This window comes from Muscardinus avellanarius (genome assembly GCF_963383645.1).
Source record: "Muscardinus avellanarius genome assembly, chromosome: 19".
NCBI classification, from domain to species: domain Eukaryota; kingdom Metazoa; phylum Chordata; class Mammalia; order Rodentia; family Gliridae; genus Muscardinus; species Muscardinus avellanarius.
Window position 1 is genome coordinate 23693274 of NC_137805.1, and position 27860 is coordinate 23721133.

The 27860-nt window shown below is 53.1% G+C and overlaps 1 protein-coding gene across 1 annotated transcript in view; it reads right to left on the bottom strand.

Moving 5' to 3' along the window:
• PHACTR3 (phosphatase and actin regulator 3) overlaps positions 1-25633 on the bottom strand; it is a gene marked incomplete at both ends in the record, with an annotated part of 144663 nt that extends 119030 nt beyond the window's left edge. The window contains one exon of the mRNA XM_080716584.1: positions 25513-25633. Within this exon, the coding sequence (XP_080572710.1) occupies positions 25513-25633 (121 nt within the window). The remainder of the gene's footprint in view (positions 1-25512) is intronic.
• Positions 25634-27860: the final 2227 nt, after the last annotated feature.

Sequence of the window (27860 nt, forward strand, 5' to 3'; positions counted from 1 at the left end):
ATTGAATTCTAGCACAGTGCATCTCTTCCAAGAGTCTACGAGAGAGGAAACAAAGAGGGCGAGATAGAAGCTGAGAGGAGGGAGATGAACGCCTGCTAGGCACCAGCGGCGTGCCAGCGACTTTCCACGCCCGGGCCTGCCCATCCCTCCGCCTGGATCTCCAGCTGACATTACGAAGGAGAGGCGCCAGAGTGGCACAGAGCGGGGCGGTAACTTCCTCGTGGCCACGAAGCCAGTAAGTGACAGACCCGAGCGAGACACACACTCCAGCCTTCCTGAGACTGAAGTCTTCAAGATCCCCCAATGTCAGCCTCGTGAATATTCATTCAATTGGCCACCAAGAAGAGGCCCACAGAAGGAAGCTGGAGAGAAGAGGACGTGCAAATGGAGAAACTCAAGGCGGCTGCAGGCCAGCGATGTAGAATTTACTTTCCTCTTGGAATTGTATGTGGCAGTGAGAATTTTCTCCGGACCATAACTGTGTGAGGATGTCTTGATGGAAGTACAGACAGGAGGACACACAGAGCTCTCCCTCTGGGCCCTTTTTTCTCCAGGAACTGGGGTCAATAAAATTGGGGAGCCCTCCCGAGCTATACTCCCAGAGATATTTTATATTTTTAATTGGAAACAGGGTCTCTTAAGCCAGAGAGACTGGCTTCAAACCAGCGCGATCCTCCTGTCTCCGCCTCCCAAGCGCGGGGATTACAAGCGTGCGCCACCACACCCCTATCATCCATCCATGTATCCAGCACCCTCACACCACTTATTCATCCATCATCAACCAATCGCCCATCCACCCATTCATCATCTATCCAATATCCATCTATCCCTCCACTTTTCCACCTATTCATCCATCCATTCATCATCCATCATCCATCCATCCATCCATCTATCCATTCACATGTCTACCCATCGATCCATCATCCATCAATCCATCCATCTATATATACATACATACATCATCCATCCATCCATCCATCCATCCATTCACATGTCTACCCATCGATCCATCATCCATCAATCCATCCATCTATATATACATACATACATCATCCATCCATCCATCCATCTATATATACATACATACATCATCCATACACACATACATCCACATGTCTACCCATCGATCCATCAATCCATCATCTGTCCATCCATCCATCCATCTATATATACATACATCATCCATCCATCTATCCATCCACATGTCTACCCAGCAATCTATCATCCATCATCCATCCATATATATATATATATATATATATATATATATATATATATACATACATACATCATCTATCCATCCATCCATCCACATATCTAGCCATCAATCCATCATCAATCATCCATCTATCCATCCATCCATCTATATATACATACATCATCCATCCATTCACATGCCTACCCATCAATCTATCATCCATCCATCCATTTACCCATCATCTATCCACCATCCACCTATCATCCATAAATCCCATCCATCATCCATCTCTCTGCCTGTCCACCCTTCCACCACTTCTAAGACCTCACTATGTGAAGCACAGGGATGGGGGACAAGCTGGACACCAGGTGCTGGGACTTCTCAGCTTTGAAATGTAGAGTGGAAGCAACTAGAAGTCACAGGGAAACAAGAGGACCGGGTAGACCACCAGGCAGGGGATGGGAGCCTCGCTCTAGGAAGTATCTCTCCCGACCTGTTGCTCTGTGCTGGGCACTGAGGCCCAGCCAGGACAATGCTGTTCTTATCTCCATTTTACAAAGGAATAAGCTGAGTTGAAGAAGCCTCAATTCACACCCAGGTTAACACAACTTGAGAGGCAGAACCTGTAACCACAGCACCTGGTCCTTCGGAGAATCACATGAAACATGGCTAACACAACTCTAAGTTCCTAGAGCATTAAAATATGGCCTTGGCTGGGAGTGGTGGACCACACCTGTAATGCCAGTACTTGGGAGACTTAGACAGGACAATCACAGGTTCCAGGTCAGCCTCAGAAACTTAGCAAGAACCTGTTTCAAAATAAAAAATAAAAAAGACTGAGGTATAGCTAAGAGGTAGAATGTCCCTGGGTCAACCCTCAGTACCAACATATATAAAGATAGATCGATGATAGATAGATAGATAGATAGATAGATAGATAGATAGATGGATGGATAGATAGATATAGAGGCATATATAGAGAGAGACATACATAGAGAATATATATATATGTGTGTATATATATGTGTGTGTGTGCATATATATATATATATATCCTGTTCTGCCAACCTTTCCATGAGTTTCACAAACTCCGAGTCAAAAAGCTGTGAGCTGAATATCTATGGAGTAGGTATTTAAACCTCAGTATAGTGGTTTGGGGGAGGGGACATTCTGTAGAAAATTCAAAATGATAATAAAGTTAAACTGTTAGAAAGTCTTCGGTTGCATAAGAACCTCCCATTTTGATGCTCTAAATAATTAATCGCATTATCCATTAACCTCTGCACTATTACACCACTCAAGGAGCTAGAGTCCAAAGCCACAGGCAGTAATAAATTGTGGGCACGGGCACCTTATTATTAAAATTAAATAGGTCATTAGCAGCTCCCAAGAATACCTTTTCAGTGACCTGAACCCTCCATGGCCTAACCTGAACAATCAAAAAGTATCCAAGTGTGTGAGCCTCTGTCTTGGAAAACCCTCCTTGCTTGAACAGAGCCATGACCCCAGGGAAGGCCCAGGGTGTCATCAGAAAGCAGACAGGTCCCTCTAGCAGCCACCGACAGCATCTTCCCTCCCCTTCCATCAACACCCACACTTCCCCACTGATGCTTTGGAAAGCCTGGAGAACTTTCAGCTGGGAAGACACCTCAAAGACTGTTAGGGAAGCCAGGACATCGGAGGTCTCCCTGAGCCTGAGCATGCGCTTAACGCCAGAGAGAGAGAGAGGGATGCATAAAAATGTAGGTAGTACTTGGATTCCAGCCCTGAGACGTCCATCACCCTGTGATCTGGACGAGAGTACTTTCTTCCTCTAAGCACCTGCAAGAGTCAGAAAGTGACAGCACCCTTCTTGGAAGCAACATGAATAGAAAATGGGATCTGTCCAACTGAGAAGCCCAGGGGCACACAGCTCCCAAACCAGCTCCAGGGCTTCTGGGGAGATCAACTCTCAATATTCCCTGTTGAGCTTTCCTTTGGGCTGGGTCCACGCTCAGGCAGCCCCACCTGCATGGAGAATTCCAGGCTCAGCGACCCCCTCCGCGGAGGGAGAACATTTTCTTCCAACAGCTCCCACTGGTGGTCAATGCTCCTTGATGTATTCTGTGTCATGAGCCACCCAAGAACCAGTCTCCATGGACAGGGGGAGAGTGGAGGAGGATGGCCAATTCCATGTGGTTGAGGTAGGAGAGGTGCTTTCTTACTAGTGGAGAGAAGGGGCCATTGGGGGGAACAATGGGCACCCAAGACCTCCCCAGCTCTGATGCTTTACCCAGACACACCCCAGGGTGCCTTCATCCCAGGAGTGTGGCTGGACCAGTGGCTCAACTGAGTGTCTCTTGTGTGTGGCTGTCATGGTCTATGAGAAGTATACCGAGGGCATCAGATAGGACATTGGATGGCAGGGTGCCTGCTGGGGGTGGGGTGTGGGCTGAATGAGAGCCTGGAAGGCAGTCTGTCAGTCCCAGGCTCCTCCCTCTTGAGTAAAAATGGTGGCTACCAAAGACAGGAGTTTGATGCTATTATGCAAGGGCTTCTGGGAATAGAGATGACAGCTCTGAGGACCACAGACACCCCGTTCTATAGCTGTGGGCTGCAACCCCCAGCCTGTTAATCCATGTGGCCTGTGATGACATTTCCCAGGTCCCCTGAAGAAAGAGAGCATCACCATGGAGTGTCCCCAGACTGGAGCTGCAAAGGCCCTGGAGCTGTGGCCTCTGGGTTTGACACTCCTTTTTCTCAAGCAAATGTAGATGGTGATGGCTGGGTTCTTTTTCTACTTTGTTGTTGCATTTTGTTTTTAAGCATCCCTATATTTGACAAAAATGTAAAAGTTGGCATCTGGTACCCAGCCTTCCCTTCTCCATTGGGCTACCTAGGGGAACCCTCTCTTCCCCCCACAGCTCCCTGAGGACTCTCCTGTCCCTGCAGAACAGGCGGCACAAAGCTTCCACTGTTTGGGGGACAGAGCACCAGAGAGGCAGCCTCCCCAGGAGCTTGTTAAACGCACAGAGTCCCGGGCCCCATCAACGAATAGAGTCTACCTGTCAACAAGAGCTCCCGCTGATTCCTCAGCACACAGAAGACTGAGCAGTACTGGACCAGGCTTTATTCAATGGCTCCATCTAATTACATCACCAAAGGATCCCTGAACATGGGCATTTGCCTAGCTTTTACCCCAAGACTGCACTTCCCCGAGAATTGCTTATTTCTCAAAGCTGAAGGTCTCACTACACTTTGAGCCCCTCTTAACACCTTGACTTCTACTCCACTATGACCACCGTCAACATCACCAAGTCACACCAGGGGCCGCCCTCCCCGCTGACCTACAAACTCACCTCCTCTTCTGCTTGGACCCTTCCCCCTGAACCTCCAAACCCACACCACACAGAGGCTCCCAAATTCCACTCAAACACTCCAGGATTTTAGCCTGATAGAACCACTGGGTCTACAAGAATGTCTGTTTAATGTTTTCTTAAGTAGCATCCAAGGAAAACTTGATATCTACTTTCATCGAAGCATAATAGTTTCTTAATGAAAAAAATCAAACAAACATATACCTAATTCAAATGCACTTGATGTACTAGATCATTTACAACTTAAGATCTGTCTGGGAGAGATACATGGCCCACACCCCTCAGGACCTCTCCCAGCAAGGACCAAGAGGAAGGGTGGGGAACCCAGCGCCACACAGGACCACCAGTGACTCTCAGGACTAATGGTAATGTGAGGTGGGCCAGGGAATTAGAGCTCAGATCTCATTACTTCCTTCACTTCCTGAAGGATGCTCTGAGCTGACCTCTGATTAGCTACAGAGGCGCGACACATACCTATGGTGCCAATAGCCCCAGCACGGCACAGACCCAGGCATGGCTGTGCTGGTAACTCCAACAGATCAGTGCTAATGCGACCTTCACTGTCTCACTCTACTGACAAGGAAACTGGGGCAGAGAGAACTTAGCCCGCCTGCTCAAGGTTGCCCAGCTAGTAAGCGGGAAAGCTGGACTTGGACCCAGGCAGTTGGTCCTGGAGCCTGACCACCACCCTGCCCCTCTCCACAACAGTGCCGGCCATGAGGTCACAACACTTATGACAACAGTTCTCCTTCATTCGGCTCTAAGTGGCAAGCCCCAAGCCCTCTTCCGTAGCATCCAGCAAACCTAAGACCCACTACCAATAGGTAATAACTAATGAAAGCCAAGGCCAGAGAGGTTAAATAACTGGTCCATGGCAACACGGTTACCTGGGAATGTGTCGGCTGCTGTTCCAAATGCTGGGATTTGCAGGAGGAACAGAAGAGTAAGCTCTCTTCCTTCCTGGAACTCACAATTGGTGTGGAAGGATAGGAGAACAGCAAGTAATTCCTAAAAGTATGGCCGAGTCACAGATGCAAAGAGTATGACGACAGAGAGAGCACAGGAAGGTTGTCAGAAGACACTGCCCAGGAGCTGTGAGAGAGGAGAGAGAATGAAGGAGGGGGATCCTGGAGATGGCGGGGGGCGGGACCCACCTCAGAATCCAAGACAGAGGCACTCTGTGGGCAGAGGGAGCAGGTGGTGTAGACAGACACAGCCCAGGAGGAGTGCCTGGGGACGGAGGCTGGCTGCGCCTCTGATGGAGACAGGTAGCTCTGGGTCCGCCTGCTCTGCCCCCCACACGCACACACTCATTCTGCATCTAGTGACATCAGATTTCCTTTGAGGATCATCTTGTCCCCCCAAACTCTCCATGCACTGCTTGAAGGGAGGCAACCTATTGCAGGAACCAGGGGCAGGCAGAAGTATCGGCCCCCTCTTCACTCCACTCAGTGAGGGATGGACCTGTCCATGACCCAGCCGAGGTCAATCGGCATCCATCCCTCCACCCCACACAGTTTATTTGCCTTTGAATTTGCTTTTGAGCGCACTTCCTTTCTGCAGGGATTGCCAAGCTCTAAGGAAGTCCAAATTGGAGGTTTCAAGAGCCGTTGCAGGGAGACGGCCAGAGATGGGATCCAGCACAGGGAAGAGAGGCTGAGAGCAGGCTTCCCAGCCACAGGGTTTGGACACTTAAGCCCAGCGTGCTTGAAACCAGGGAGCAGGATGCCCAGGCTCTCATGCCATCTGTACCAGTACATCCCCCTCCAAGGAGAAGCCAACTTGACTTGGGCTGGCTGTCTCTGGTGAGCTAGACCTAATCTGGCTTTGGGGGGAAGGGCCAGGAGCAAATCCCAGAAGGAATTCCCACTGGCCTTGCGGCAGGAATCCTGAGCAGGTCAGCACCAAGAGAGGAGAGGGGGCAGGGAGACTAAATGATTGGGGGTTCCAGCCAGAGTGGGGAGCCGCCCTGTCCCTCGAAGGGACAAGAGGGAAGACCACTGTTAGGGGTTGAACTGTGCTCCCCTCAAATTCACAGGCTGAAATGCTAATTCCGGGACCTCAGGATGTGACCTTATTTGGAGACGGTGTTTTCCCAGAGATGGCCCAGTTAAAATGAGATCAGGTAGGCCCTAACTTGACATGACTGGATACAGATGGGTGGGCACAGGGGACACACGGAGGACCCAGGGAGAGACACAACGCCAGCAGGGAGCCCAGAGAAGCCCCTCCCTCCAGGCCCTCAGAGGGCATGGCCCTGCTGGCACCTGTATTCCAGAATTCTGACCCCCACAACTGAGAGAATCTCCCCAGTATGTAAATGTCCATCCTTTAAACGGTAAGTTGTTACTACAGCCATAATCAGGGAGAAAGAAAGAGGAAAATGAAATCTCTGCAGGCAGCCTGGGCTTTTCCCATGAAGCAAGGACCTGAGCTTCAGAGGGGAGCAGAGGAGAGGCCTCTGCCCAGGTACTGAGGGGACAGCATCTGAGGCGGCCCTAGTGGCAAGATGGGCTGGACATTCTAGCACCATCTTGGGACAGGAAGTCTGTGTCCTTCGTGTGTGTGTGTGTGTGTGTGTGACTAGGGAGTGAACCCAAGGGCATTCTACCTCTGAGCTATTCCCCCAGCCCTATTCTACTTTTTATTTTGAAACAGAGTCTCCCTAAGTTGCTGGGGGCCTCGCTAAGTTGCTGAGGCTGGCCATGAACCTGCGATCCTCCTGTCTCAGCCTCCCAAGAACTGTATTACAGGCATGCTCCACCACCTCCAGCTGTATGCTTTTTTAATAGAAAGCCAAGCTGGGCTTGGTGGTACATGCCTGTAATCCCAGGGGTTGGGAGATGGAGCCGGGAGGATCATAGGTTCAAGGTCCTCAGCAACTTAGAAAGATGCTGCTTTAAAATAAAAAATAAAATAGAGCTGGGTGTATCTCAGATGTAGACATCCCTGCGTTTAATCTCTAGTACTACCAAAAACAAGAAAAAAATCTCAGTCTTATCTGATCATAGTGAGTCTACACGCATGGATAAAATTTGATATAAGGATGCCCTACACAATGAACAAATGCACAAGAAACCCCACTAAGGCCTGGGGTTCCTTAGAGGGGTGATGCTCCCATCAGATGCTGCTGTTGAAGGAAACGGGGTGACTCGCTCTCTCCCTACCGTTTCTTGCGAGTCTGATAGTATTTCAAAATAAAAGAGTTAAGAAATTCAAAAAGTTTCCCTAAGTCTTGGTGCTCCCACTCACCCTCCTCTCTGCTCAGGGCTCCTGCCTTCCTTAGTGACCACCGGTGTCCAGCGTCTAGCACACCAGCCCCCTTTCAGCCCACCTGAATATAAGTCACGGGGACCCTTGCAGAATCCGTCCCCCACAGGCAGGTCTCTGAGCCTCCAAGGAGCCAGGACCAAATGAACGACCCTCTCTCCCGCTTCTTGCTTCTTTGTGTTTCTGTTACTTTTGTCAAGCAGAAAACAGGGCTGGTCTTTCTCCTCTGAGCTGGACATGGCCCTGCACGTGGCCGGCTCAGGGCCCCGCTGTAAGGCAAAGGCTCCATTCACACGCAGGCGTGGGGGCTCACCCTCGGCGGGCACCCGCTCACTTTCTGTGAATGTCTAATTTTAGTTTCCAGTCCTCGTCTGCTCTTCCACGGGGTCCCCTGGCCCTCATCAATGGCAAGCCTTGTCCAGGCGCAGCACAAAGCGGCCTTTGCCGGGAGCCTGAGGATGGAAGGAGGGGACTGCAGCTGAGAGGGCGGCCCCACCCCCAGGCCGCCCTGTCCTCCCAGCCCTGTGCTGCGGCAGACCCCAGACCCGCCAGGGACTTCCAAGCACCTCTCTCCCACCGAGTGGGAAGTATAAAGAGATCCTGGGAGGAGGGTGTGGGAGAGAAACACGGGACAGTGTTCTGAAGTGGTCACACGAGCTTGAAACTTCTGAGCCGAAGCCTCCAGAGGTAGGGACTTGCTGACGTCTGGGCCATTCATTCAAGCGAGGGCAAGATGCTAACCGGGCAGGGATGCTGAGGAAGGGTGGAGAGAGAGCAAGCATTGTATGGATGGGCGGGTAGATGGAGGGGAGAAAGGTGACAGGTGATCAGATGATAGATAGATAGATAGATAGGTAGATAGATAGATAGATAGGTAGATAGGTAGATAGATAGATAGATAGATAGATAGATAGGTAGGTAGATAGATGGTTTAGATAGATGATAGATAGATAGATGGTTTAGATAGATGATAGATAGATAGATGGTTTAGATAGATGATAGATAGATAGATAGATGATAGATAGATAGATAGACAGATAGATAGATAGATAGATAGGTAGATAGATAGATAGATGGTTTAGATAGATGATAGATAGATAGATGGTATAGATAGATAGATAGATAGATAGATAGATAGATAGATAGGTAGACAGACAGACAGACAGACAGACAGATAGATAGATAGATAGATAGATAGATAGATGGTTTAGATAGATGATAGATAGATAGATGGTTTAGATAGATGATAGATAGATAGATGGTTTAGATAGATGATAGATAGATAGATAGATAGATAGATAGATAGACAGACAGACAGACAGATAGATAGATAGATAGATAGATGGTTTAGATAGATGATAGATAGATGGTTTAGATAGATGATAGATAGATAGATGGTTTAGATAGATGATAGATAGATAGATGATAGATAGATAGATAGATAGATAGATAGACAGATGAGTCTAGCTAGCTAGATAATGACTAGTATCTTACTGAACAGATGAGTAATAGCTAGCCTGATGATGGAGAGCTAGTATATAGCTAGCTAGATAGTATCCAGCTGTGACGGTGGTTGCAATGAGTCCTCTCCAAAGTTCCCACATTAGAGACTTTGTCCCCAGCACAGCAGAGTGGAGAGCAGAGCCATTCGGGAAGTGAGCGGGCTATGAGGACTCGGGATTAGTCTGGTAAGGGACTGTCCAGGGACCGACTCTGGCCCACTCGCCTCGTCTTGCCAATCCCTCACCAGATGTTGAACAGATGCCAGCACCACGCTCTCAGACTTCCAACCTCCAGATGGACCAAATACATTCCTATTTTTCTTAAATTCCAAGTCTCAGGTATTTTTCTATGGCAACAACAACAACAAAAAAAAAAAACCAGAAAGCAGGGTAATGCTTCTAAAAAGGAAGACACGGCACAGGGACCGATGCGGGGGAGACCCGACCTCTTCAAAGTCTCCCAGCCTTGGGTATCTCATCCCAGCACCCACCTCTTCCCGGTGACACCTGGCACCTGGCAGGACAGATCGGCTTCCGAGCCTGCCCAACCCTGGAGAGAGAACTGACTGCCCAGCTCCCACCACGCGCCTGCCCCAGGGCTCCCCCACTGCCACCGAGGACCCTCGCCCTTCCCACTGCTCAGGCCAGCACCCTGGGAGTCATCCCTTGACGTTGCTCTCTCCTGCCACATGTTTGATCACTGAGAAAAACCCCATACTCCACCTCCAAGATGCACCAGGAGGCAGACACTTCTCACCACGGCCGTGCCGCCATCTTGGTTTGAATTCTCCTGGAAGCAACGTGGGAAGTAGACTCCGGTGCAGAGAGTTAATTTGGAAGACTATCTCAGGAAACAGGAGTAAGGGATGGGGGAAGCCAGGAGGAGGAGCAAGTACCCCACACGGTGCATCTCATGGCCAACAACTAGGTGTGGGAAGGAGCATCTCCCACCACCCACCTTGCTGGTCGAGCTGAAATCCCAGCCAAGGCGCAGCCTTGGGCCAAGTGGCCCCAGGGACGGGGCACAGAGCCCAAGACCTCTGCCCACCAACAGCTTCCTCCAAGCCACCAAGATCTCTGAACGCATGGCCTTCTACTCTTACCCAATACCATCTGATCTCATACCACGGCCAGCTCAACCTCCAAACGCAGAGCCCAAGGCTCCGCCACCTGGATCCTAACCTGCCTCTTGGCCTCACTGGCCTGGACCTCCCGCTGCCCACCACCCACTGCACCTCGGCCACACTGGCTCCTCTCCCTTCAACACTGGAGCCTTCGCCCCCGCTGCTCCTTCTGCCCGAGGCCACTGTGCAAGGCGTTCATGTGGCTCGTGACCTCCGGATCCTGGCTCTGTGCAGGGGTCCTTGCCCAGAGGTCCTCCCTGACTATATTACACAGAGGCCCTGCCTCACCCTACCACCTTTCAGGGCAGCATAGCGACCCAGAGTCAAGTCACAGGTCAACCTCCATCTCTATTTCATTTCCCCTCATCCTGCTGGACACTCACTGCACAAAGACAGAGACTCATCCGTGGTCTTCACTGTTATAAGCCGTATATATCAAGAACAGTGCCGCACATATTGGATGTCCAATCAATATGCTTCAGATGGCTGGTGATCACAGATTCCAGGGGACAGTTAAGATTCATGCCATCTTTAAACTCCTCACGGGGGATGACAAAGAACGGCCCTAGCTCAGAACTTCTGGATCAAATGCTATCTCAAATCTAGCCTAGCAGCCGGGCGTGGTGGCGCACGCTTGTGATCCCAGCATTCCAGAGGCTGAGACCGGAGGATCGCAGTTTGTGGACAGCCTCAGCTACTTAGTGAGGCCCTCCGTAACTTAGTGAGACCCTGTTTCAAAAGAGAGAATAAAATATAGGGCAGGGGGTGTAGCTTGGAAGTCGAATGTCCCTGGGTTCCATCCCCAGACCCGCAAAAAAAAATAAATAAATAAATCTAGCCTAGCTTTGATATCTCGAGGTTCTGGTCTCTCCCTAATACTATATAAGTGCGAAGATATCTTATAGCATAGATACTCCTTTGCCCCTTTGCAAAAAGGAGCAGGTACAGTCACAGATATAGCAGGGACAGCCTCCAAATCCCACATGGGACAGTCCCACCAGAAGGAAGAAAAAGACAGACAGACAGACAGACAGACAGAGATCTCAAAAGCCAGCTCCCGCCAGCAGCTCCCAGCAAAGCACTTTGTGTAACAAGGCCAGGTACATCCAGGGGCTGGGGGAGCAGGCATGCTCTCGGACTCAGGGGTGAAGGGCCGGTGGTTCAGGTGGAAACTGTTGTTGGCAAGTTCCTAAGAAGAGAGGCCAAAAGCAGCCAGAGAGACGTCAGCTCGCTCCTCCCTCGCAGCCACGAAACCCGCAAATGACTTCTCTTAATTTTAACACCAGCTTTGGGTGAAGGCCTCGAATAGAATTCTAAATATAGTCCAGAGCAGGATTCAGTGGGATCTTCCCGTTTCTGCAGGCGACTCACAGAGCCCACCCAGTGGGATGGGAGGGTGACACCAGCCGCCGCAGGTGACCGCTCCGAGCACCACCCCGGGGGCAGCCCTCTGCAGGCTCCGCGCCCATTCAGCCTCCTCACCGCGGGAACGATGGGCAGGGGCTCTACAGGGGTGTCAAGCCCAGACCCCAGCCCTTGTCCACTGGAGCCTTCGTGGACTAGATCCCTGTCAGATGGCAGCATAAGGCAGTGCAGACCCAGGATGTAAGCAGAACTCACCAAGCAAGCCAGCGGAGACCTGCGCCATAACTCAGGCCCCACGTGCAGGTGAGGGGCTTGTAAAGGACATTCTAGGAAACAGTCTTTCTCACAAGTGTGACGCCGTCAAGAGAAAGCAAAGCCAAATCACCAGGCCTGGTGGCACAGGCCTGTAATCCCTGGACTTGGGAGTCTGAAGTGGGAGGATCGCAGGTTCGAGGCTAGCCTTGGCAACTTATCAAGGCCCTCGGCAACTTAGTGAGACCTGTTTTAAAAATAAATAAATAAATAAATAAATAAATAAATAAATAAATAAGACTGAGGGTGTAGCTCAGAGGTAGAATGCCCTGGGATCAATTGCCAGCAGTACAAAACCAGCAAGAAGAGTGGGCCAGCAAGAGGAAGCCAAGGGGACTGTATGTCACAGGGGAACCTGAGACAGAGAAAAGCACAAAGAGAAACTAAGGATACCTGGACCAAGCATGGGCTTCAATTAACGATACCGCATCACAGCGGTTGACTAACAAGAACAACACCCACGATGGCGTAAGATGTTAATCACAGGGGAGAGGGCGCAGGGTGCACGGACACCTTCCCCTGCCACGCCCACCCTGCTCATCTCCCAGGCAGTTCTGCTGCTACCCAGAGCCCACCTCCCACCTGGCACGGCCACCCAGGCGATGACTCGGGAATGCACCCACAGAGCAGGCTCTCCATCTTCTCCTGTTCCTCACACCCCGCAAATGCACACTCGTGCAACCTCCTCGGGGCTCCCTGTGGCCCCTTTGGAGCAGGCAAACTCCTTGCAGTGCAGCAGTCCCTGCCCAACCAGCTCCTGGCTTCTCTCTACCCACTGTACACCACACTCACTCACCCTCCAGCCCCCGGGACTCCAGTTTCTTGGACGCCCCAACTCTCTCCCTGCTCCGGGCCTTTGCACATACATGCCTTTCTCTATACCCAGCACAACTTTCCCTTTGCTCGTAGGTTACACCAAGGCATCTTTTAGCTCTAACTCTGGTGACATGCTCTGGGCACCTGGCCCGGCTCCTGGAGCGCATCGACCCTGCACAGACCTTCAGAACACCAGGGCAGCTCTGCCATGACTTGATGGTGCACCTGCCTGCAGCAGACACCGTCCAAGCTCGGCACTCGCTAGATGCCCCACCTAGTGGGAATGGTGCGATGGGTTTGCCCACTGCATGTCCCCAGGGAGCAGAACACCTGGCACCACAATGGATACTTGGTCCAGAAAGGAGGGAGGGGATCGCGCAGCAAGAAGACACCATGGGGCATCCGCATCTGTCTCTGGTCTGCCTCTTTTCCCACCCAGGCTCCCAATCGTGGGGAACAAGACATTGAATTCCTCTTCTCTACCCAGTGCCAAGACCCCTGTGAAGTGTTAACTGAGCCCCTGGGCATTTGGAAGAGTACCTGTCAGGGCTTTTTTCCAAAGGGCTCACCAAGAGAGGTGGTGCCCTACCAGCTCCACCCAGGAAAGGCAAGCCCACAGGGAGACCGACCGACCACGGGATCCGTCTCCTCCTCTCAGAGCAGCGGGTCTGTGCACAGATCCTCCTAGATATGTGCAATCTCGCTCTTGGTTAAGTTTTAAAAACCACACCGAGGCCAATTATCATCAAATGTGTGGGCGTACTTTTAGCAATGCCCAGAAGTGTGAAGTCAAGCTCTGAGCCACTGCCCCTGTGCCTGTTCGTCTGGTCCAGGGATTTCCGCCAGAGCCAGCCCGTTTAACCAGGGTTCTCCTGAGTCCTCGTCTGGGGTTTTTTGCTTTTCCCTGGGGCACGTGGGAGCGTGGGAGCACATACAGGAAGGGGCTGATGTTGCTGCCTTCTACCCCGAACTCAGCCAGGGCTTAAGTAGTACCTACGTGGAGCCAGGCTCTGTCCTGGGACTGAGGACAGGGCTGTGAACTACACACCTCTGTAAGGAAAATGGACAACGTGTATTCTCAGAAAAAGGAAAGAGTCAAAACTCTACTAGAGGACACAGGACACAAACTGTGTGGGGGGATGACTGACTGAGGCAGACAGGTCCTATTGACTTCCTGGGCTCACACCAACGAGACACAGCCCTGTGCCCCACCAGAGGCCCCGCTAGGGCGCAGGGAGGCTCAGCAGTGCTCAGGTGCCTCTGTTCGGAGTTCGCTAGACGACAGAGGACAGCGTTAGAGGTGGCAGAGGACTCCTGCCCTACATGATCTCAGGTGACCTAAGCCGGCCTGCCGTGTGGGCTGCAGCACCTGCTGAACTTCTCTGCCCATCCTCCGTGGACTTTCCTGCTCCCCTACCAAAGGGGTCGGGTGGATCCCCCTCCCCTGGGCCCAGCACTGACCCACGCACCAACTCTAATAGAATAGACAGAAATGAAGGTGCCCATTCCCCTTCCCACTGAGACAAATAAATTATACATTCCCCCTAAATCTTTTTTGTTATTTCATATTAAAGCAGATTCAGCTACCTGCCAAGATTATGGGTAAAAAAAGAAAGCACCCAAGCCGAGAGCAGGGGCCCATTAGCCCGGCTGGCCACCCCTCCTATCCTCTGCGCACTCCGTCCTGAGCCCAAAGTCAGATGAGGGACACGGCCTGAAAACTAATAGAATCTACACAAATGGAGGTTCCATTCTAGACCCTAAAAGTCCTCCACCGCTGCCACAGGACAGACTCCACGCGGCTGGATGGCAGGCATCAGAAAGATTGGGGAAGGGAGAGGAGGCTCGTGGGGAGGAGGCACTGGCCAAGCCCAGCCTGGACCATCCACCCAGCCGGTGCACAGACACCAAGAAGAGGAGCAGCATCTGCAGGCCACTGACACTGAGGGTACCTCTGCAGAGCCCTGTGGCACCCAAAATAGACCGGACACCGCGTAATGGGGAATACTGGAGACATCAGGTACTAACTGCGTGTGTATTCTGCCTTTGTGCTCGTCAAAGCCCCAACCAGACCTAGTGCTCCCAGGCACACAAAGTGCTCCGCGTAGCAGCTGATAGGCACGCAACCAGGGCAAAGGGCTGCAACCATCTCTCCTGCTTCGCTGGAACCAGCCCAACCTCGTGGCTTTTGTCTGGCCGGGTCTCCCAAGTGCCCCTTTCATGATCTCTTCCCATGCTCCAATCTGTCACCGCCATGACTTTATCAATACTTTAAGCCTGTCTTCTTTTTCCATGTAAGTAAGCTTGACTGAAAAATTACCCAGTTATCCTCGGATATTCATGGTGAGTAATTCCAGGATCGACCCTCCCCCTGGCCAACTTGCATACTTAAATCCACAGACGCTCAAGTCTTTTATTTTTATTTGTTTATCTACTTTTCTTAGGAACTGGGGATTGTACCCATGGGCTACAATCTGGACTCTACCCACTGCTTTTTTTTACTTTTTATTTTGAAACAGGGTCTTGCTACATTGCTAAGGCTGGTCAGGAAACTGTGATCCTCCTGTCTCAGCTTCCCAAGAACTGGATGACAGGTGTGTGCCACCACGCCTGTCCGGTTTCAAGTCCTTTATATAAAATGGCATCATATTTGCATAGAATCTACACACATCATTCCATGTACTTTAAGTCATTTCTCAGTGACTTATGATACCTAAGACAACAGATAAGGCTGGGGGCAGAAGCCAGGAAGACCCAGGCAGAGCAGACACCAGGCAGGTGGTCCTGAAGCCCCCGGGCGTCTCGGGAGCGTGACACACATGTCCCCGCCCAGGAACACGGTAGGGTTAGCAGCCACAGATCTGCTGACTGGAGAACGGTCTTAGGCGATCAGAACAACTTGATGCAACATTTCCCTCCAAAGAGAAGCAGACACACAATTGCCTGCATCTCCTCCTGACTTTACTTAAATCCCCAACACCATTGATTACAAAGAAGAAAATAAATTACCTGTTTCTGGATACAAATTTTCAAGAAATAAGGGAACAAAAATATCATAACAAATAAACAATAACAAATAATAAGGAGACAGTTCATTCATCAGAATACTGAGACAAATGGTAACTTTTTAGAAGTGTCATACTTAAAGCCCTTACATGATAATGTATAATAAATATGTTTATCCAGAGGCAAAAACATGGCTCCCACCTTGCTTCTGGGCAGATTTGCTTCGTATCTGCCCACTAATCAATGTCAAGGTCTAGTATGCCGTGCCCATTAGATAAGGTTCGCTGTCCAGCTGCCCACCCAGTTCACTAACATAGAAACGTGGGCCCATTAAAGACGGGCCTTCGACAACGGTGCCCGTGGTCGATGCGCTGCCATCGCCCGCCTGACTTCCAGTGCTGAGGTCTTATCCTGGCGGCCACCGTGATTCAAGGGACTGTGAAGGGCAAAGACACGTGAGCCTCTGCGTGCCTGTCACTACAGATAAATACACATCTGGCCCGTAGATGGCTCGATCCTGGAATACAGACAAGCCCGTGTCCGTCCCACTAAAGGACAGAGGACGGCTTTCCAGTACGATGTCAGAGGGTGGCCGGGCAGCAGACTCTTCCAGTCACATCGTTATAGACAGCCCTGCCTGGCTTAATAAAGGGGATGCGTCCTGAAGAATGTGTTAGGATATTTCATCATTTTGTGAACATCCTCACACAAATTGAGACAGCGACGTCATCGTAGGGGATCACATCACACACACTGTTTCTCAGTGCCTGAAGTTGCCGAACTTTGTGTGTGACCGCGCGCCGGTCACTCAGCCCCCTGGCCCTCCGACCCCACCTCAGGGGTTGGAAGAATTACACGAAAGGAGGTCTGATGTCCCCTGCGCTAAAAAAGCTAAGGATGCCCACATTTTCACTCCCCGGGCACTTAGGAGCTCTGTGGGGACACTGACCTCAGCCGTCTTCTTCTCTTGATAAACAGAGCTCAGTGCAATCTGGATAGACATAACGCTGGGCCTGGATCATGCGTCTCAGTCCAACCTCTCATTTCATAGCAGGGCTATGAACTATAAAAACAATTCCAAACTTCCCATGTGACTCTTCTACCTGCAGGCCACACGCCACCGCCAGCCAGCTTTGTTTTGGACACTTGGTACCTTTTGCTTTTCCAGTTGACAAGAGGGGTCTGTAGCTTACCACCCCATAGTCAGTCTCCCGGGGAAAACTAAGGGGAGGCGCCCTTGTTAGGAGAAGCAATGCATCTATCTACAACCAAAACTCAAAAGAAAAACCACATTTCCCAGTCTCCCTTGCAGCGGGAAGGGCCGTTCTGTGCCCACTGGAGTGTAGCTGCTACTCCAGGAAAGCTACCTCATTACTGGCAAGTGCACACCCCAGGCTTTCACTACCCCTTCTTCCTGCACAGGAAGTTCTCTAGCCTCTGGAGAAGGAATAGCCACGTTGTACCAGGATTGGCAAGAACATCGCAGATCCTGGGACAGGAAAGCTACTGTTCCGTCTGCACTTTTCAGAAAGGAAAAGCTCTGTCTCATTTAAGCCAGTGTTTGTGATGCAGGTTTTTGATTCCATGAAGTCCAACCAATCCCTAGCTGATAAGCTTGCCAATATGCAGAACCCATATCTCCCATCAAAACCTGGATTGTTAGCACAGCCCCTAAACAGGACCACCCAGCCACAGGGCTCCACTAGCCCGCAGGGTCATCACCAGCCCTGCACTGCAGGGCCCTCCTCACCTCGTCCCTTCAAGTCCCTGCCCCTATACACACCACAGGTCAGAGCTGTAAACGACTTCTAGTACACGGCACAGAACCCACTTCTCAAACCTAATGACAACAGGTCTCACGTTTTCCAATTCTCCTTGTTATGCACAAACTCATCCTCCTGTTTGCTTCTATTCGCGTGACAGCTCCTGCGATGCTCTGGGTGAAGGGTGCCCTGGTGAGGGCCCAGCACACCCTGCCCCTGCTGACCCAGTGGCTCTAGCCAATGCGCAGGGCCAGGGTTAAGACACCCCTCCTTCCCCGTGTCCCAGGGCAGCGCCCTTCCCCGAGAGCAGCAGAGCCTGCACAGAGAACACAAACTTATCAAAGAGAGACAACCTACGAACGCACATCCACGTAAAGACAGATGCCCCATGTTGGTAAGTCTCGGGGATAAAGTGGGGGGCTCTGGGAGGGCCTCAGCCATGGGTGGGGAAGCGAGAAGCCGTCAAGAACACCTGGAGGGGTGGGAGAGGAATGGTCACCGCAAATGCAGGGAAAACAGGTGACATCAGAAACGGGTGGTTGATGGACCTAGGCTGGCTCCACAATGTGCCCATTGTAAGTCATGCTCTGAACGCGGATATGCAAGTACTATGATGTTCCGATTTCGTTTCCTTTGGGAAGATGCCAGGAGTGCTATCACCAGGTTTTATGGTAGTTCCATCCCCAGTCTTCTGAGAAACCTCCGCACTGCTCTCCACAGCGGCATACATACACAATGGAATTTTACTCCACCATAAGGAAAGAAGAAAGTCTCACCTTTTGTAGGAAAATGGATGGAACGGGAGAATGGCATACTGAGCCAGTACAGCCAGTCTCAAAAAACAAGTAGATGTGTGTTCTCTCTTATCTTTCGAAGCTAGATATTCAGGAATAAGGACAGCAGCAGGTGGATGATCGGCGACTCCTGGGAGGCACTGAGCGGGTCAGAGGCGAGAGATTGGGTCGTAAAGAGCATAATAGTAGAAAACTGCTAGGCACGGATAAAACTGCCAGTTCCAGACTTAAAGACATGAGTGGGGGCGTGGTGGGGAGGGAACCCAGAGCTATGTGCATGGGCATGTCTGACAATCTACATCTTGATATGTTATAAAATTACAATGCCCAAAAAACAAAAACCTGGGATGGGAAAGCAGATGGTCAGAGGCTGGGGGCGCGAAGGCAGCTGTCCACATGTGGTATACCAGAACCAGAACTGAGCCAACCTCTTCATCCTCCTCCTCGTCATCACAGTTGACTGAGCAGCCCCATGTCCTGCACTGTTCTAGAGATGAGGGGTGCAGTCCCCCACACACAGAGGCAGGTAGAAGGGACCCCAGGGCTGCCCCTCCGGGGCCTCCCCCTTTATTACAGGGCTCACAGCCTCCCTGACTTGATTAATAAAACAGAAACCTGTCTCAGGGGCACTAGAGGGTGTCTGCGGAGGTGCCTGCCCCTAATCGCTGCATGTCAACATTTAATCATTGTTACAGACGACAGCTCCGTGATCCACGTCCACCCTGGACTGACAGATGATAACTGGCCCTGCTTTACACTGTCAAGAAAACTGAGGCTCAGGGAGGGGGCTCAGCTTGCTCAGGGACACACAGCTCGTCCAGGACACAGCCAAACTGCACGGACCCACCCAGCCAGCCCGTGGCAAAGCCTCTGTCTCTCATTATTCTACTCTTGGCCGAAGAGATCCGTGTAGCAAAGGCCAAGCATGTTATACCTCCAAGTCTCTGGAAGATAGAGAGAAATAGATTGGTCCTGGCGGGAGGGAGGGAGGGAGGAATTCTCTCTGCTCAGGGGATGAGATGCCAGGCCGAGGGAGGCCAAGGTCCCCCCAGCAGGAGACTCTAAGAAGCCCTGCATCTCTCTCAACTATACCCAGAATCAACACTCCCTGGGAACCCAGCACGGTGCCAGCACTAGACACAGCCAAGAGGAAGCCGGGCCCTGCCCTCGAGGAGCTGCCACTGCTCCCCAGCAAAGCTGTTTGCAGGGGCAGAACATTCTAGACCCGTACTATGCAATATGACAGCCACAGCCACATGGAACTGCCAGACCCTTGATATGTGTCTCCTGTAGCCCAGGAAATGGAATTTTCGCTTTAATTTATGGCGTTTAATTTAGGTTCACATTACCACATGTAGCTAGTGGCTACTCTAGCGGGTAGACCACAAGTAAGTTTGTCAAAGAAGACATCAGCCGGGGGTGGCGGGGTGCACCTGTAGTGACCGAAACAGGAGGATCACAGGTTGGAGGTCAGCCTCAGCAACTAGGCTAGACCCTCAGCAACTCAGTGGGACCCCATTTCAAAATTTAAAAATGAGAAGGGTTGGAGGGAGTAGTTCAGAGGTAGAAATCGCCTGCTTGAATCCCCAGTACTGAACAGAAAAGGAAGGAGATGCCTGAGGTCGAGAAGTGAGGGTGGGGTTGGGGAGGCTCGGTGGCTGGGGGCACTCGGGTGGCGGGGAGCCCTGGCTCTGCCACAGAGGTGCTCGTGGGCAGTGCTGAGCAGCCCGCCCACCCCACAGAGCTGCCCGGAGCTGCTGGCTCCCGTGTAGCAGTGAGGGAGGCGGAGACGGACGCAGACATTTCAGAAGCATCAGATCCCCTTCCATAACGGACACACCAGGCTTTCATAATCGGCAAAACGCTCCGTGCGTTCTTAAACCCTGTATTTTTAAAGCATCCCGTTTTTATTTGTAATAACCCGAAAGAAGCTGACAAGGTAATTACTGCATAGCTGCACTGCTAATTAAGCCATGTAGACACCCTGCACGGGGCCAGGGGGAGATCTCGGGACTCAGGACTCCAGAGCAAGAGAACATTCTAGGAATTCGAATAGAAAGAGTCACCGCAGAGACAGAGGCGCTGGCCTCCAGGCCTCCCTCACCCCCAGGGCGGGGCACCCTTGGAGTCAGAGGAAGGGAGCTCTAGGCCAGATCTCACACTGGAGAACCTCCCATTCCAGGGGGAGATGGCAAGGGGAGGCCCCAGACTCCAAGGTGGGGAAGGCTCAGCTGGCGAGGAGGGGTCGGAACAAGTGAGTGGGTTCCAGGAAGCCCCTGCAGCCTGCGGCAGGAGGCAGAGGCCCCAAGAACCAAGAACAGTGCTCCCGGGATGACGGAGAGCTGGAGAGGAGGAAGGGAACCGAGGGTGCTTCTGCAGGAGGAGTGCCAAAGGAGAAGGGCCCATGGGACAGGGTGGGAAGGGGTCTGCAGCTCTGGAGGTGAAAGCTGGTGTGATGATGGTGGCTTCCTCTCCAGGCCGCAGGCGGGGGATCGGGCTCCTCCACCTGCCCACGGCCGGCATCCAGCCACCATCTAGGCACAGGCCAGGTTGGTAAGGCCCGCGGTGCCCATGCCGCGGTGCTCAGGGAGTCTTGTGACTCTGAGACCCGTGCTGAGCTCAGGGCCGCACTGCACGGGACAGTTCAGAGAGACCTGCATGACCCCAGCCTCCCGTCCAGAGGACAGTTCACAAAGAGCAGACCAGAGGAGAAGTCCAGGGTTGGTGAGTGCCAGAGGCAATCAGGAGAGATGGGGTCAGGTCCAATCGAGCTGTCCGCAGAGAATGCCCAGGACAAGGGCTGATGTCTAGACTTTGGTTCTCCAGGTGTGGTCACCTAACCGGCCGCAGCAAGGCCCCCTGGGAGCCTATTATAAATGCACTATGGGGCCAACCACATACCTGCTGAGCCAGAAACCATCAACAAGCCACCAGCCAACCTGATGCATACCAGTCTCAGGACCAATGCTCTCTGCCACCAGTCCTCCAGGGACACTTGGCCCCCAGAGGACACTGGGTGATGTCTGAGGACATTTTTGATTGTCACAATCAGGGGCTGGGGTGCTATAGTCATGCAGCAGGGAGAGGCCAAGGATGCTGCTCTATATCCCAAAGGATACAGGATGGTCCCGGACAGAATGACCCAGCCACATATGGCAGCCGCACGGACGGTGAGGGCTCCCAGACATGATCCGAGGCCCCACCAGGCTGCACATGCGATGCTCGAGCAGAATCCAAGCCAAGGCTCATCACGAGACCCCAGGAGACACTTGCTATCACAAGTGACTCCTGACCCAGTCCACGGTCCTGGAATCTAGGGACCAAGTACACAGGAGAAGGTCAGAGTAGAGGGAGAGAGTAGAAAAACTGACGTCACAGGGGACCCCAAACTTTATGAGGAAAGAGGAAAAGGCTGGAGAGAGCAACTCAGGAGAAGCAGCAGGAAGGGAAAGGAGTGGAGGTAGACAGGGCGGAGGGCAGAGGCAACGAGAGGGGCCACAGGTGCCTTCCCCATGCAGGACCACTGCCAGTGCCGCCGCAGGAGCAGGCAGAAGTGCGTCCCCACGCCCAGAGCAGGTGGGCAGAGCAAAGCGCTCTTGGAACCATGAACTCCTTGGCAGGAGGAAAGCTCTTGGGAACATCCCTGGCCTGTTTTATAGCTTTGAAAGAAGCCCTAACCCTGCTGTGGGTAGAGTATGGTTTACAGAGAGGACCTTGCACGGGTGTTGACAGGTGCGGCGGAGCAGTGCTGTAGGGATGGCCGAGGGTCAGCCTGAGGGGTTGTACGTCAGCCCCGTCCTGCATCCACAGCACAGATGTGGCCACCGAGAGATGATGCGGGACGGAGGCCCAGAGCTGTGCCCAGGCTCACGACCCTCAAGGAAACTCAAGTAAACCCAGGACACTATCTGTCACCCTTCCTGCTGGGGAAAGCTGACTTGCTGTCTCAGATGTTGGCAGAGGTTTGGAGAAAGGGCACTGTCACTGATCCTGGAAGGAATGTAAGTTGGTGCATTTTCCAGAAAGGTGAAGTATCCTCAAGATAAAAAATGTGGGCGCCCTATGGCACAGTCATGCCAGGACCTGGCGTGTACTGGGAGGGAATTCTCAGGCAAGGGAAGCTGGCCGTGGTGCTTAGGAAAGCCCTCCCGTCCCTAATGCTGAAATGGGTAGACACTGGAAACAACACAAATATCCAGTGGCTAACTGTGAAAACTACATTCCTCGGAATCTGACACTACCGTTAAAGGAGAGAAGGGTCTAGCGGCGTGGCAAGGTCCCCCGATCCAGTGCCAAGTAGTGGCACACACCCAAGACTTCTCAGCGCACCCTGCTGCTGCCCCCTTCCCAGGTCCACCTGCGGACACAGGTGGGAGTCAGAAAGCAACTGTGACTCCACAACGGGGACCTCAGGAGGTCAGGAAGGGGGCCAGCTGTAAGCCGACCTTTCCAAGGATGCTCTGAGTTTTACTAAGAGAGTATTGATGCAGAAGAAGTACCCTGGGAGGAGAGAGATGCAACCTTGTGCTGTTTTATCAAAATATAGAACTTAGGGGGACAAAGGCAACTCCTCTTTGTATTGAGCACTGGAGTGCCGAGGTTGGTGTTCAGCGGACAGACAGAGGAGGCCCTACAGAAAAGCTCGCAAAAGGGGCTGAGACCTTCCAGCCCGGCAAAGGGATGACTGAGGCTGTTACTATAACTGGTCAAAATAACTGGCTCTCTCCCGCAGCCTAAGATGATCGCCCCGGGACTGACGGACAGCAGATACTTTCGCGCCAAGTTTAACACAAGTCTTGACTTTTATGGGTGCACTGTAAGCATACACCCTCGTGAGGCTCAAAGTGATACAGAGATACAGACACACAGGTCTAGGTGTCGCTTTTCAAGTCCCGCCTCGCTATCCACTACCTATAAGAGTCATAGCAATACCATGTCTTCATATATGAACACAGCATTTTTAAACAGGTCTACCCAAGAAAGCACACAGAGCGTCGTAAAGTAGTGAGTCCCCCGCCAACAGGGAGGCAAGCACAGGCCCGAGTCTAGCCTCTCTGCTTCCAGCTCCCGGGTCTCTCCAACTTGGAGATTCTTTTTCTGCCAGAACGCCTCTGCTCAGTCCCATCCATAAATACTTAATGGCCAAGTGTGTGTGTGTGTGTGTGTGTGTGTGTGTGTGTGTGTGTGTGAGCAAGGTTCTATGCTCACAGAAATACTCGCATCTGAGACTTTTCACCTCTGACATCTTTTCCCTGAGTCCCATTTTGACCACTTGAATCAGAGAGCTCCAGCGTGCGTCTCCGGTGGCATAACTTCTGCACCACACCGAGCCCTCCTCCTCTCTCCCTCCTGGACGAGCAGCAGCCACCTGCCAAACCCTCCATTCCCACCCACGGAGGCACCAGCTCACAGACAGCCAAAAAGCTAAGTCCTCCATAATTTCCGTTCCAAGTTTGCTTCCTTCTACTGCCAGGGAGACAAAAGGAGCAGGGAAGGGTGTTCTCATGAGGAGTTATTCAACGTCCATAATTGGAAAAAGCAAAGATGTGCATCTCCAGCACAGAACAAACCCATCCATCATGGCGTGCTTGGTCCCTGACTCCTAATAAAAGGATTCACTGAAGCCTTCAGGGTCTGCTGTGGCCACCTCACTGGGCAACTCCAGGGAAAGCAACTTGTCCGCCCTGATGTGGAAGAACCAGGATTTCCTCAGACTGGCACCTCAGTGCGACCAAGGGACGCAGTGTCAACAGTCTTAACAGAGAATCTTACAAGACTTGCATGGGTTTTATTGTTCAAAATTCCCAATGGGGCCCTGGTGCCCACAGAGCTGCCTGAAGGGGGTATTCTGTGCAGTTCCTACAGCTCTGGTGTGCTCCCAGGGAGTACAGGACTCCCTCCCTCCAAGGCCAGCCCCAGCCGGCCCAGGGGAGCATCCTTACTTTGATGCCCACCATTTAACACCATCAAGTCCCCATTTGGGATCTTTGCATCGAGAGAGAATAAGACTTCAAAAGAAGGTGAAGGCAAGTTATCACCAAATCGAATCTGTGCAGGGACAGTGCTGCTCGAAGGTACAAAATCGGGTCTCTGCAGCTCGCCACCACCTTTGATTCATATTCTCTCTCTCTCTCTCTCTCTCTCTCTCTCTCTCTCTCTCTCTCTCTCTCTCTCTCTCTCTCTCTCTCAGACACATTTCAGAGGCTCAGACTTCTCCCGAAGAAGTGAAAATTGCCTTCTGGTGGAGAAAGGCTTTAATGATCACTGTGCTTCCTGCGTCTCCATGGTGACCGGGAGCGCACGGCCCACCCCATCCCCCTCCTGCTTCATTAAGCTTTTCTTTCTCCCTGGAAAGTAATCAATCATGCTCTATAGATGCCTTTGTGACCGGTTTACCACCTAGACCGCCCAGGCGGCCTGCGGCGGAGGTGGAGGCGTGGGGGAGCCCGCACACCTTCCCGAGGCCGGGCTGTCCCCGCGCGCCATCAGCTCCCGCTGGCAGCTCTGCCCGGCACACCTGTCCGGGGAGGCGGCGCGCCCTCGTGCGCCAGGCCCCGCGGAGGTCGGGTGCCCCGCGCGGAAGCCCGGGCCGCGGAGGGAGGCCGCGGAGCGGAGCCCTGCCCTGCCCTGCCCGCGGGGTGCCCGGGCGAGGCCTCGGGAGCCGCGCTGGGGGGGGGGGGAGGCAGAGCCCAGAGCCGCACTGGGCGGAGGCGGCCATGGGTGGCCAGCACCTGAGCGAGAGAAACGCTTTCGGAGCCCCCAAAGAGCCCAGCGGCGGGCGAGGGGCAGGCTGCCGAGCCCGGCTCTGCCCGGGAAACCGGATTCTTTCCGGACAAAGGGCTCCGCAGCCCTGCGTTCCTGCAGACGACGGGAGCCCGGGCCGAGCGCCCGCGTCCTGCGCGGCTCCCCAGAGGCAGGCAGGGGCGCAGAGCGCACGGGGACGCGGTGCCAGCGCCGCTGCCTCGAGCCTCCCCACCCCCTCGGCCGCCCCCGCCCGACCTGTTACCTGGATTCTCCCCGGCGTCCGTGGTGGAGGAGGCGGCGGAGGAGTCGGAGAGGACGGTGGGATCGCTCTGCGAGCGGCCCCGGGACACGAGGCAGCCGCTCCCGTCCTCGGACGCGGCCATGGGCCCGGCGGCGCGGGGCGATTGGAGGGAGCGGCGCGGAATCAGAGCATCCGAGGCGGCCAAGGTCACCGGCGAGGGGGCTGGAGGGGGCGTCTTTTTCAAAAGGAAAAGAAAAGCGGACTGGGGAAGGAAAAGAACGCGAGGGGGACGCGGGGCCGGCTCCAAGGCGGGGAGACAATGGCTTCCCCGGCCGCAGCCAGGCGCACCCCGGCGTGCGCGGCCTCGCTTTGTTATTTATTCGTGTTTATCCCCATTCTTCAGTCTATAATCCAGGAAAAAAAAAAAAAGTTGAACCAGGAAATAAAAACTTTTTCTTGTCAGTGTTTATTGCGTGCTTGGGGCGGGGGGTGATGTCCAGGAGAGTCTGGGGGCGCTCCCTCCCCCCACCCCACCCCCCACCCCCCCGAAAAAAAGGGAAAAAGGAGAATCTTTGCTCGTGCAATTGCTTTAATCTGAAAGCTGTTCTTGGAGCATCTGTTGGAAAACATTAGGATTCTCCCATCATGCCGTGCGAGGTCCATGACGTCACGGAGCTGGGAGTGAGAATGAGCCGGCTGATGGGGAGGGGTCTCAAATACCTGGACCTCACGCGGCCAAGGGAAGGTGGGATCTGGATCCTGGGGTAGAAGTCACCCACCCCCCCTTTCCAGCCCCCTCTGGGAAACAAAAAAAAAGCATCCCTTCCCCGCGCCTTCTCCCCCACCCCGCCCCGCCCGCAGGAGGGGAGGAGACCCTGAGGGCGGCGCCTCCTTGGGAGGCGACTCTCCAGCAACTGCGGGCAGCTGGTTTCTCGGGCTCTTCCTTTCCGGGGGATGTGGAATCAGTGGGTCCCGCTGCATCCCCTACCAGGGGAGGGGAGCAACCCGGGCTGCATGCCCACACCGCAGGGCAGCCCTGTTGGACACCAGGCCTCTTCCCACTGCCCGGCCTGAGCCCTCCGCCCTTAGAGGAATAGGCAGGAGCTCCGGGGAGTTTCCCAGACACCCTAATGAAGCTAAGAGCGCCATTCAGGAGGTGGCACCCTAGGGCCTCACCTACAGAGGTGTCCCCCAAGGTGCTAACGAGCCTCTCACAATTCGGCTGTGCTGAGGGTGGGCGCAGAAACACTCTATCCCTAAGGACACAGAAACTAAGGGAAGGGTGATAAAGATAAGGAAGGCCTGGTAAAGGGATGGGGAGGGGACGGGCAGCCCTGTGCCACTTCCCCTGGCCCCTGAGGTGCGGGGGGCATCAAGAGACGAGAGGAGACACTAGAGACTCCAGCATCCTCAGAGGAGCCCTGCCACCGCTGGCGGAGCACAGCTGGACTGGGACCTCTGAGACTGCCCCTCTCTGGGTCCCGGGACCCAGAACGAGCACGCTGGTGTGTTGCATGGCACCCCAGTCACGCGCCACGGGAGCAGGGGAGGGCGGGTGGGCTGGGGAAAGACAGTGGGGTCCCTTCACTGCAGGCTTGGACTCTAAGTCGGGACATCAGAGAAAGAGCCATTCACCTCCCCATCACTCATTCATACACTCATTCAAGACACTCGGAGTCCAGCGTGTGCCAGGCACCACGCCAGGCTTTAGCAAAGATGGCCCCACCCTGTCAGTCTTCCCGGAAGGGATGGAGGAGAGGCTGGAAATGGTCACCATCCGCCAGGAGATGCCCAGATAAACATTTCCTGGCGGTTGGAAATTAATGCCACAAAAGGAAGCAGAAGTTGGTAGGAAACGGACAGGAGAAGACACTTTACATCTACGTACAAGGGGAATGGATCTATAGTGCTGGCTCTGGGCTGAATGTGAACACACACACACACACACACACACACACACACACACCCCTGAGTCTTGGCTTTGGAGACGCAGAGAGGTAAGCAATGAGCCTGGATGCAGAGGAGACACCACGTAGCTCCCTGACACCCTCCCACACAGCACACTGAGCCAGGCTTTGGAATCCCTGCCCCAGCATGCCATCGGCCCCTCCTGAGTCCAGAGCAAAAGCCTGGGGTGATCCAGGCCCGTCCACAGAACCTGCAACTGACCCAGGCTCAGCAGATGCGGAGACAAACCAGCAGAGGCAGGCAGCCCAGAAGCGGGCAGAGGAGGAGAGGGAGGGTCACGGTGGGTTCCAGCCCACCACTCACCCACCACCTCACGGCTGAGCTTCCGTACAACCTGTGACTGATGTCAGATTTCATTTTATATTTATTTATTCATTGCTTCTTTATTTATTCTTGGTGGT